The 12,522-nt window shown below is 41.2% G+C and overlaps 1 protein-coding gene across 1 annotated transcript in view; it reads left to right on the forward strand.

Annotated features, from left to right (window-relative positions):
* The window catches only part of EXOC2 (exocyst complex component 2), a 98,143-nt gene that overhangs the window by 55,608 nt on the left and 30,013 nt on the right, over nucleotides 1–12,522 (forward strand). The window contains exons 14-17 of the mRNA XM_081322206.1: nucleotides 6,194–6,262; nucleotides 7,945–8,102; nucleotides 11,070–11,191; nucleotides 12,100–12,161. Coding sequence (XP_081178332.1) covers nucleotides 6,194–6,262; nucleotides 7,945–8,102; nucleotides 11,070–11,191; nucleotides 12,100–12,161 — 411 coding nt within the window. The remainder of the gene's footprint in view (nucleotides 1–6,193; nucleotides 6,263–7,944; nucleotides 8,103–11,069; nucleotides 11,192–12,099; nucleotides 12,162–12,522) is intronic.

Here is a 12,522-nt window from a genome sequence, read left to right on the forward strand (position 1 = left end):
TATATATATATATATATATATATATATATATATATATATATATATATATATATATATATATATATATAATTGTATACATACAATATACTTACACACACCAAAAAAAACGTGTGTGTGTGTGTGTGTGTGTATTTCCATAATCAGTAAATCAATATATTTCCTTGATCTTCTCTTCACCCAGGTATTCTCCTTCTACAACATTAAACAAATATAATTCCTAATATTTGATATTTTCCATATTTAAATGATTAAATAAAAATATTTTCTTCTATATTTATATCAACAATTGTAGCATCCATATATAGCATTTTTTTCTTATCAGCTTGTTATTTTCGTAAGGGTCATCTTGTTGATTCACCATGTATTTTATTTTCATAAATCTAGTTTAAGCTCAATTTTTCAATCATATTTTTCCCAGTATTTAATATCTAAATATCCAAATTTTCCATTTAAATATATCATCCCAGTATTTTCATATTTCATATATTATAGAGATACGATACTACTTATCTATCATAACATCTATCCATAACATCTTTCTAGTCAATTTATATTTCACTTCTGTTTGTAAAAATTAGTTAAATCACTATATATCCTTTTTTCAGAGTTCTTATTAAGTCTAATTTCACCTCAATATTTCAATCATTCCTTAATCCTAATTCTTTTCAAACTTAATTTGTATTTAAAATTCAAACTTTTCCTTCACTTAAATGTAAAGGTAAAGGTCCCCCCGCACATGCGTGCTAGTCGTTTCCAACTCGGGGCCGGTGCTCATCTCCGTTTCAAAGCCGAAGAGCCAGCGCTTGTTCAAGGATGTGTCCGTGGTCATGTGGCCAGCATGACTAGATGCCAAAGGCACATGGAACGATGTTACCTTCCCACTGTAGTGGTCCCTATTTTTCTACTTGCATTTTTACATGCTTTCGAACTGCTAGGTTGGCAGAAGCTGGGACGAGTAACAGGCGCTGTTATGCGGCACTCGGGATTCGACCCTTCTGATCGACAAGCTCAGCATCCTAACCCACATTTTATATCTTATCAAAAAATACTATATTACTTATATCTCTTATCCCACTTATTCTAAGGTCCCTTTATGGCCAAAGTTATTTGTTTATGTAGCCATATTCAAACAAGTGTTTACTCATATAATATTCCATTTGGTATGGCGAATCCAGTCTCTTCAGCCCGTCTCTAATCTTCTTCCTTTGCCAAATTGTTTTCCAAATTAATATTTTCAACTTATCCAGTTCTTGTATTTTTGTAGTTATTGTTAGAAGTAGAGGATATATGCTTTTTGTTTCCCAAACCATGATTCTCCTAGTAGTGTCGATTTTGTTAAGTCTTCTTTCTTCTCAGGTTTATTTTGACATTCTAATGTATAAGCTATATTTTCCATATTTATTGTTGTATCCAATTCTTTTAAGTTTTTTCTTGTTTGTATTAAGTTATAATTCCCTTCATTTGTAACTTCACCAGTTAAGTCATTTTTTTTGCAGTTCACATTCTGTTGTCTGGATTGTTTGTTCATTCTTTACCATCATTCTTTGGATGTTTTTGATTGTAGATTTAAGTTAGAAGTATATTCAGTTATAGTATCAAAGTTATGTTTAATCTCCTCATGGTTATGTTATGTTTAATCTCCTCATCACCTATAAAGCCCTACATGGCCTGGGTCCGGGTTATTTGAGGGAACACCTGCTGCCGGCATCAAACGCCCTTCGCCCAGTGCGCTCTCACAGGGAGGGTCTGCTCAGGGTTCCGCCGGTGAGAGATTGCCGGCGGGTGACACCCAGGGATAGGGCCTTCTCAGTGGGAGCGCCTGCCCTCTGGAACCAGCTGCCGGTAGAGTTGAGGACTGCTCCCGACCTCCGATCATTCCGCCGGGGCCTGAAGACCTGGCTCTTTGAGCTCTCGGGCCCAGGCTGAGGAGAAAATTTTAACTGGGGTTTTAATGTACAGGGTGAATTTAATGCTTTTTAATTGGTTTTTAACTTTTGTATGTTTTGATTTTTAATTCCCTGTAAACCGCCCTGAGTCCTCAGGGAAAGGGCGGTATACAAATGCAAATATTAAATTAAATTAAATCTATTGTAGTTTGTATCTGTCGTAGCATTGCATAAATTTTGTCTTGGAAAGTGTTTGTCTTGTCTTGAAATGTTTCTAAAGGTCTTTGATCTTTCAGGCTAAATCTTTCAGGAGTAGATATTAAGTGTGGTTTTCTATCATTTTTTGATGAATACATCATATCCATGTTGTCTCCCCCATTCAAGTAGTCCATCATAAATGCCATAGTCTATAATTAACCTTGTCAAGCTAACCAAAACTCAAAATCCATACAGTCCAATTTTGTATAGTTCTTGTTTTTATATATATACTGTATTTTGTAATCCACTGTAATTTTCAGTTGTCAAAGTTTCAGTAAAATCAATGTTTTATAACAATTTCTTTCTTTCAGGAGTCAATTGTCAATTCAATATATTTAGCCAGCTTAAATCCTTCCTGTAACTTCCCTTCTCAATAATTTGTCATAGATCAAAGTTTTTAAACAGTTCATAAATTTAAACCACAAATTATTTCTTTTCCTTCAAACACTTTCCAATCTTATAGCCGGCCCAGTATGTAATCTCTTCTCTGTTCCTTAGCAGCTATCTTCTTAAAGGTTATTAGAATTCATGGGAACAGATTTTTTTTTCTTTATTTCTGGGCATTGTCTTTAATGTGCTATATTCTCATTGTCCGCTAGATGTCAGCAAATACTTATTTTCCAGCTCTTTCAGACAAAAAGTTTATTTTTTTTTCTTTTTTTATGTAATTCAGTCAAAATCCTTTAGAATACAATCTTAGCAGTTTGTTTTAGTTTCTAAGTTTGATCAGATTGTAGTTTGAATTTAATTTCAATAAAGTTCTTTCCTCCTTAAAGGTTAATTTGCCACTTCCATCTATGGGGGAATGGGAATGTAGTCCCCTCCCCTCACTTTCGGAGGTTGTTTGCTTTCCCAGGAACTAATTGTAAAATGAGGGAGAGAAGATCAAATACTCTCACCAGTTCCAAGTACACTGTTCACCATTGTTCTTGGTAGTGCTCTTGGACTTCGGCTGCCATAGCTTGGGCTAGACGCTGGCATGCGGCTAGCATTTCTCCTGTCAGGTTCGGAGGGCTTTCCCTGGATCAAACGAAGCAATTGCTGTCGCTTCGTGATCAATGGGGCGCCCCTCCACGGTCACCTCTATGGGGCAACTTCAGACCCATCTAGGGTTCCCCTGGCAGGGCAAAATTAGCCGTGGGGAGCGGAGATCTGCTCTCGCGCAGCAATGCACCTTCAACGCAAACCGGAAGTGACCTGCATACTTTTAAAAAATCAGTTAAGGATTGCCCTGGTTTTACTAGGTTCAGAAAGTTAGTAACTGAAGTGAGACTTGTTTATACATGTGGTGAATCCACAAGATGTAACCATTGGACTTACCTCAGAAATTTCTACAGGAAGGTGATAACTTATTCAACAAAATTAGTGGGAATGGGGAACTATTTTGGTGAATATATGTATAGTGTTGATAGATTCTGTAGATCTAAAAGGAAACAGAAATCTAATCCCCATTTTTTTTAAAAAAAGCTTCAATTAACCAGTCCCATTCTCCCTTGATTCCCATAATTAATGACCAAGGAATCTAGCTTATGTAACACAATCAGGAATTAACCAAAATAGAGAAATTTTATATATTCAAAATGGATAGGAATTCCTTTGCTCTGCTAAACATTTCTAAATGGAATAGGATATGCTTTGGTTCATTCTTACTAGGCAGATTATAGTTCTTTGGTAGGCTGAAAGGATGATTGTACTGTATACTAAACAATATTTTTAAATTACTTCAAATTTATTGAGTATGCTTGAATATGATATAGCAAGCTCACTTTTAGTAGTATAACGTAGGAAAATTGTTTTGTTATTAAAAACTGCTAACAGAGAACTGCTAGTGTTCTCTGTTAATTTATAAAAGCATATCAGAACAATATCCTTATAATAATTACCGTATATACTTGAGTATAAGCCGAATTTTTCAGCCCACTTTTTGGGCTGAAAAATTCCACTTCGGCTTATACTCCAGTCAACAAAAAAACTTACCGAGGACTTGTGCACGGCCGAGGCTTTGGTGCTTCCGGGATCGCGCGCACCTCTCCCAAGCCACCGCCGTCCGAGACCTGCCGAAGTTTGGGGAGGTTTGGGGAGGTGCGCGCGCACCTCCCCAAACCTCCCCAAACGTCGGCAGGTCTCCGTTCCTCCGCGCCCTGCCTGCCTGCTTCTTTCCACAGCGGAAAGAAGCAGGCAGGCAGGGCGTGGAGGAACGGAGACCTGCCGACGTTTGGGGAGGTTTGGGCGCCTCCCCAAACCTCCCCAAACGTCGGCAGGTCTCCGTTCCTCCTGCCGACGTTTGGGGAGGTTTGGGCGCCTCCCCAAACCTCCCCAAACGTCGGCAGGTCTCCGTTCCTCCTGCCGACGTTTGGGGAGGTTTGGGCACCTCCCCAAACCTCCCCAGGTCTCCGTTCCTCCGCACAGACCTGCCGACGTTTGGGGAGGTTTGGGCGCCTCCCCAAACCTCCCCAAACGTCGCGCAGACCTGCCGACGTTTGGGGAGGCGCCCAAACCTCCCCAAACGTCGGCAGGTCTGCGCGGAGGAACGGAGACCTGGGGAGGTTTGGGGAGGCGCCCAAACCTCCCCAAACGTCGGCAGGAGGAACGGAGACCTGCCGACGTTTGGGGAGGTTTGGGGAGGCGCCCAAACCTCCCCAAACGTCGGCAGGAGGAACGGAGACCTGCCGACGTTTGGGGAGGTTTGGGGAGGCGCCCAAACCTCCCCAAACGTCGGCAGGTCTGCGCGGAGGAACGGAGACCTGCCGACGTTTGGGGAGGTTTGGGGAGGCGCCCAAACCTCCCCAAACGTCGGCAGGAGGAACGGAGACCTGCCGACGTTTGGGGAGGTTTGGGGAGGCGCCCAAACCTCCCCAAACGTCGGCAGGTCTGTGCGGAGGAACGGAGACCTGGGGAGGTTTGGGGAGGCGCCCAAACCTCCCCAAACGTCGGCAGGAGGAACGGAGACCTGCCGACGTTTGGGGAGGTTTGGGGAGGCGCCCAAACCTCCCCAAACGTCGGCAGGTCTGCGCGGAGGAACGGAGACCTGGGGAGGTTTGGGGAGGCGCCCAAACCTCCCCAAACGTCGGCAGGAGGAACGGAGACCTGCCGACGTTTGGGGAGGTTTGGGGAGGCGCCCAAACCTCCCCAAACGTCGGCAGGTCTGCGCGGAGGAACGGAGACCTGGGGAGGTTTGGGGAGGTGCCCAAACCTCCCCAAACGTCGGCAGGAGGAACGGAGACCTGCCGACGTTTGGGGAGGTTTGGGGAGGGGCCCAAACCTCCCCAAACGTCGGCAGGAGGAACGGAGACCTGCCGACGTTTGGGGAGGTTTGGGGAGGCGCCCAAACCTCCCCAAACATCGGCAGGTCTGCGCGGAGGAACGGAGACCTGGGGAGGTTTGGGGAGGCGCCCAAACCTCCCCAAACGTCGGCAGGTCTCCGTTCCTCCGCGCCCTGCCTGCCTGCTTCTTTCCACAGCGGAAAGAAGCAGGCAGGCAGGGCGCGGAGGTCCGGAGACCTGCCGACGTTTGGGGAGGTTTGGGGAGGTGCGTGCGCACCTCCCCAAACCTCCCCAAACTTCGGCAGGTCTCCGGACGGCGGCGGCTTGGGAGAGGTGCGCGCGATCCTGGAAGCACCGAAGCCTCGGCCGCGCGCAAGTCCTCGGTAAGCTCCGGGCGGTCACTTGCTTCGCGTCTCCTGAGGGAAGGGGGGGCGACTGGAGCGGGCATGTTTCCTCGCCTGCTGGGCGCCGCGATTTGCCCGGAGAACGCGCGGGCCCCGAATGGCAGCGTGGAGCGAGGAAGCGGACAGCCAGGGCTTCCCCGAGAGCCGCGGCCACACAGGGTATTCCTGTGTATTCAGGCTTGCAAAACGGCGGATCGGCTTATACTCGAGTCAACAACTTTTCCCAGTTTTTGGGGGTGAAATTGGGGGTCTCGGCTTATACTCGAGTCGGCTTATACTCAAGTATATACGGTAGGTCCTTCTGTATGTACTACATAGAATAGTTCGTGTGTTCCTGATAATACTAATGTGGTAAGATTGGCATCTCTTTTTCTTTTATAAGACTGCTGAAAAATCTGGCCAAATGGAACGATCAAAGAAGAATGCCAGGCAGAGGCAAAATGATTTCAAGGTAAATGAGTAGGCATCCATTTAGATGGTTTGGGGAATCAAATGATTTTAAATATTCTAAAACCAGAAGTGAGCTTTTTGTGTTAATATATTAACTGTGCATTTGAATTCAATGGCCCTGTAGGGCTTAATCTCAAAGAAGATTAAGACCCAGCAGAAGAAAGTAAAGAAAAACTGCCCCTTGCACTTTGGATACTCACAAACTGAATTCCAGTCAGGACTTCCCCAAACAACTTTTGTATTCATTGAGTGATGAAAGCAGGCAAAGATTTAGTAAGCTTAAAGGCAGAGAAACATTGAGACTAGAGTGAAGGCTGTTTGTAGTGACAACCTACTTAGGAAACCCTATTGTTCCCAGATACATAGGGAATTTGTATTGAGCTTTATGGCGTAGGCTTGAAACCTGCAAAACCACTCTGGTTAATGGGACATAACACAGTGCTGGGTGTGTCTTCATGTAATATGAGCCTGTGTCCAGCTGTTAGAGCCCTTGTCTTGTTCCGTAGACCAGGGCTTTTCAACCAGTGGTACGGGTACCACCTGTGGTACATTGGCACCTGGCAGGTGGTACGCAACCATCCTAGAAAAGTGGTAGCGGGGGAGGGGAATGAGCTGAACCGGTGGCAGCATCACACAAGCCTGAGCGAGAGATGGCTGGAGCTGCAGGGCTGTCAGGGCTCAGCGGAAGCACCAGGCTCAGCACTTCTTTGGGGCTGTCAGGGCTCAGCAGAAGCACCAGGATCAGCGCCAGGCTACAGCTGGAGCTTGGCGCTGATCCCGTCGCTTCTGCTGAGCCCAGAAGAAGCGCTGATCAGCTGGAATGTTGCAGCATCTTCAGGGTCTTATGATTTACATTCAGATGCTTGGCAACTGATTCATATTTATGACGGTCACAGTGTCCCAGGGTCATGTGAAGTGACCAAAACCTGCTGCAACCACCCAGCACACAGGGGGAATAAAAAACAAACACCCCCTACCCCACCCCTGCTCACAACAATGAAAACCTCGGACAGGAAGAGCGCTGCTGGGCGGGCAGGCAGGTGTCTTGCTTATCTGTGGCTTGGGGGGGCACTTTTTTCAGTGCCATGGTAACTTCAAACAGTCACTAAGTGAACTATTGTAAGTCGAGGACTACTTGTACTTCATCACTTTTTTATTTTCTTCTTTTTTTTTCTTTCTTTCTTTTTTTTTTTTTTGGTCATCAAGTTTTTGACACCATGCTAGGCAACTGGTGGTACTCGGATGTTGCCATATCCTAAAAGTGGTACAATGGGTGAAAAGGTTGAAAAGCCCTGCCCTAGACCTTGACCTCATTGGTTCCTCTGGAACCTTATTTATGTGTATTTTTTTCTTAACTTTGCTGATATAAATCCTATCTGTTTCAGTTCCTGGCTGCTGGCAGTTTTCTGATTAGAATGAAAAGTTAGCAAGGCTGATCTACCAGCCAAAACGTCTTCTGTGGTAACAGGACATTTAATAAGATTGACTAATTGACTAATATTAGATTGGCTAATTAAAAAATATATATCTTCCACAGTTACTCAAATTGCTGCTACCTTCACTTCAGTGCTGGTAGTGCTTAATGAACTGTGTCGTCAAAGAGAATGTTCCTTTGTTTCAATGTACAGTGGCTTATGTACAACTACCATTGGGTTAACATGTTTTCCCTTTTTTCTGTCCTAGATGATGATTCAGCAAGTGATGCAATCCCAGGTCAAACTGATACGTGGTGCTTTGCTTCCATTCAGCCTTGAAGAAAATGAACTAAAAGAATATGGTGGCTGGGACATGAAACCTGAACTTTCTAGTCAGTGGTTACCCCATGTCATTCAAACTGTTAGGTTGGTTTCATCTTAAATCAATATCAGTTTTGGTTTCTTTCAGCAAGTCCCATCTATTCTGAACCAGTCTTGAATATTCTGTATGGCCCAAATAATTAGGAGTTTATGAAACTACAACTCTGATTGAGACAAAGTATCAACAAAAATAAGTCACAGAATCACAGAATTGGAAAAAAAGACAGTTGTGTCCAATCCCTTGTTCAATGCTGAAATCAAATCTTCTGACAACCCTCTTGAATGCATCAGTTGAAGATAATATTGCCATCTCTCTTGGTAATTCATTTTACTATCAAACTGCTCTTAATTAGATTGGTTTCCTAATGTTCAGTCAAAATATCACTTCTTTTAAACCATGACGTCATTTTCTACATTCTGAGATAATAGAAGATAATATCTTCTGTTTGATATCACTTCAGATACTTGAAAAGTTCTAGTATATCCTCATCCTCATCCTTCTCTTTTCAAGGTTAAACATAACTTATGCCGTCAGTCTTCTCTCGTGTGATTTAGTTTTAAAACCACTGATCAAATGCATCTGTTCCAGTTCCTCTGAATTTTTCATAAAGTGCTAAGAACTGAACACAATGCTCCAAGTTGGAACTGACCATTATATAATACATGGAACTATATTGTTTAGGCAGAGTGAGAGCAAGCTCTGATAGTGTTCTAGTCATAAGGGTTACACTAACACAACAAAAGATGTTCTAGGCTTTGCTTGGATAAGTTGACTTCTCTGAGTAGAGTGCAAGTCACTTCTGAGAGCGACCATGCTTTGTGTATGCAGACATTCCCAAAATTTTAACTCCCCTCAAATGTGCTCATTATCATCCTGAAAAGTCAACATCCTTGGGAATCCCTGTTCAGGAATATTAGCTAGGCCAACAGGTTCGCAAATTTAATAAGCATTAGCTCATTAATTTCATCCAAGTCATGAATGAAACATTGAAGAGTACTGGGCTCAGGATTGTTATCTCATAGCAGTTTGATGAAGTATTGATGATGTCCCTTGAGTATAGTTTTCAAGCCATCTGTGGGTCCGTAGTTACCTAATTTGCTAATCAGAATATGTTTTGTCACTTAATTCCCACAATTTATTTTAAGAAATTAAAATAGAGACAAATCACAACTGGCTACATTGTTTTTATCAGCTTATAAAAAATTAATCACTTGATGATGTGCCCTAGCATCTTCCCATGATTTCATACCACATTGTCTTATTTTGGCTTCCTGGGTTCTCATTTTTCTGTTTTGTAGGTTTATGCCAGTCAGGGTTATAAATGCAGGGAGTAAGGAGGACGACCAACAGAATGAATATCATGACAAAAATTCTGTCTCCTTTGTACATGTGTTGTGATATTGCATGTTCCAGAGAAGTAGAGTTTGTGTCAATATCATAATGCTCATTTTTATCATTCTAACAAATCTATTAAAATCTACAGGTGCCTTTGGTACCAATCTTCCAGTACTTTATATATTCTGTGGGATTTCTGAAAAAAATATATATATAGAAAATAAGTCAAATTAGTCACATATTTCTTTGTATTACCTAATTTCCATATTTGCTTTGTAGCTGATGTGCTGTTTCTTTTTCTCTCTTCCTTTCATTTGAACATATGGTTCCTACCATTCAAATTATAGTTTGTATGTACCTACTCCCTTTTCTCCCTCATTATGTGTTATGTGTTATTTTCATTATGTGTTATTTTCATAACATTTAATGTAATCTGTTGATTGCTTCTGCTCTCTTTAAATTTCTCATTGGGATTACTTCTGACTATACTTTTAATGCATCTAAAATTCCTATTTCCATTAGCTTTTGTTGCCATGTAATCTTACTTAGTATTACTTTATTTTTGTTAAAATATGCTTTGTTGAGTCCAGGCTCTACGCTGATTACTGTCAACTTTATATTCCCGTATTCCAGCATTTTCTCCCAAAGTTCTCACTATTCCTCATGCTTGAGACAAGGAAATACTAAAAACAGAGTTTAAGAATTGAAGCCTGTCAACATCTACTGAAGACTAAATGGCAAAGGTAGCCAACCCAAAAATATGATAAAAATTATGAAAAATTGGGAACTACTCAAAAGTACGGTCCATCCTGTTCTCAGCAAAAGTTGGTTTTTAGTGCTGTCATGCAGCTATGGTAGAAAGCAAAACATTAGTGTTTTCACTACAAAATTACTTGAAACTAAATCATAATATGCACTCATAGGAGTCTGAGGGTGAAATTACTGGTACCGTCTTAGCTTGCTGACAAAATAATGATACCATAAGGTAAAGGTTCCCCCGCACATGCGTGCTAGTCGTTTCCAACTCTAGGGGCCAGTGCTCATCTCCCGTTTCAAAGCCGAAGAGCCAGCGCTTGTCTGAGGACGTCTCCGTGGTCATGTGGCCGGCATGACTAGACGCCAAAGTCGCAAAGAATGCTGTTACCTTCCCACCGTAGTGGTCCCTATTTTTCTACTTGCATTTTTACGTGCTTTCGAACTGCTAGGTTGGCAGAAGCTGGGATGAGTAACAGGCGCTCGCTCTGTTACACGGCACTTGGGATTCGACCCGCCAAACTGCCGACCATCTGATCGACAAGCTCAGCGTCCTAACCCACTGAGCCACCGTGTCCCTTTTAATGATACCATACTGTTTATCATAGAACATGGGGAGAGGTGTGTCATAAAGAAAGTGGCCATTTTCAGACCTAGATTTCACTTAACACGCTGTTCTTTTACTTGTATCCTTTTTTTTTTTTTTTGAGTTACAATTGTATTAAATATCATTAGGACTTTTCCTAGGCATATGGCATTGCTTAAAGAAAGAGCTCCACTGGAGGAAGTACTAAGTTTTTTTTTATTATTATTCACACACATATATGAACCCCCTGTGAGGACATCTGAATACTTTGACATCTGAATCTCATAATAAACAAGTAGGCTCATTATAAATTACTTTCTTTTCTTTGGCTTTCCAGGCTTAGCTATGAATCTCTGACTGCTCTTGAAATACCAAACGATATGCTTCAAATCATCCAGGATCTCATTTTTGACCTGAGAATCCGTTCTATAATGATTACATTGCAACATACAGCTGAAGGTTGTATTTTTTTTAAAAAAAAATGAATCTTATCAGTGATGATCTCCTACTGGGTGTTTTTTAAAAAAATTCTCAACTGTGATTTTATTTTCACGTACAGCTAGTCCTTGCTTACTGATCGTATTTGAGACCATCATCTCCATCACTAAGTGTAAAGTGGGTTGTAAAATAAAATATCATGGGACTGCCCAGCTTATGTCAGTTCCAGTTGAAGTTGATAAGTGGACCCCACTGTTGTTAAGTGCGCTGTCATGTGACTGCAACCTGCAACTTCCTGCCAACTTCCCTGTTGACTTTGCTTGTGGGAAGCCGGCTATGAAAGTTGCAAAGGGTGATGTCTTGCAGCTCTTACAATTGCATACCAATTGCCAAGCACATGAATCGTGTTCATATTACTGTGGGGACACACTGCATCTGCTCCAAGTTTGAGGACTAGCTTTAAATCTCATTTGGCACCATTGCAACTTTGAAAAGTCACTGAACGAGTAGTCAGTAAGCGAGAACTCTCTGTTCCTCTGAATTTACCTTACCGAAAGTTTTGTTCTATAGTTTTTAATTAAAGAATATGTAGAATATGGAAATGATTCATTTCAATAATTGTTTTCAAGTGCAATGAACAACATACATTATTATTATTATAATTATTACATTTTTATTCTGCCTTTTTATATATAACAAAGCAGTGAACATAACTAAAATATTATAACAATTAATGTACAATCTTTTCAATATAGGTTCAGTTGAATCCAATATATTCTTCCTTTGCTTGCAGTAAGCTTAATGTATAAAAGCTGTTATTATTTTTTTAATATAACATTGACAACATTCTTAAATGAGTTCATTTCAGTTCGTAGTGTAGGTTTATGCTATACTGAAGATAACAGTTTTGACATTGCTTTTTTTTACAGATGTGAAAAAATTAGCTGAGAAGGAAGATTGGATTGTTGATAATGAAAGTTTAACCAGTTTGGTGGGTAAATTATTTTTTTCAAATATTATTATTGTATGATATAACGTTAAATTTGAGTTGGTATGTCTGGAAATTGAATATGAAAAACCCCATCTATTTAAGAAGATCAATATAATGGCAGTACTAGAAGCTGTAACCTCATAGAAACCTCATAGAAACCACATCTGAAGAAATTGGGGGACAAAGAGCTAGAATGTCATAATGAGACAAAAAATCTGGTGTCAAATCCCCATTCACCTTTATTGGCTATTTTTTTCTTATTGTTAACCATAATTTTTAAACTAACAGAATTGTTAAAGGGAATAGAAAACTCTGTATTCTCACTTAATTTGTAAAATATATTTTATAAGGTAAAGGTTCC

The sequence above is a fragment of the Vipera berus genome, assembly GCF_964194415.1.
Source record: "Vipera berus genome assembly, chromosome: 3".
Classification (NCBI taxonomy): domain Eukaryota; kingdom Metazoa; phylum Chordata; class Lepidosauria; order Squamata; family Viperidae; genus Vipera; species Vipera berus.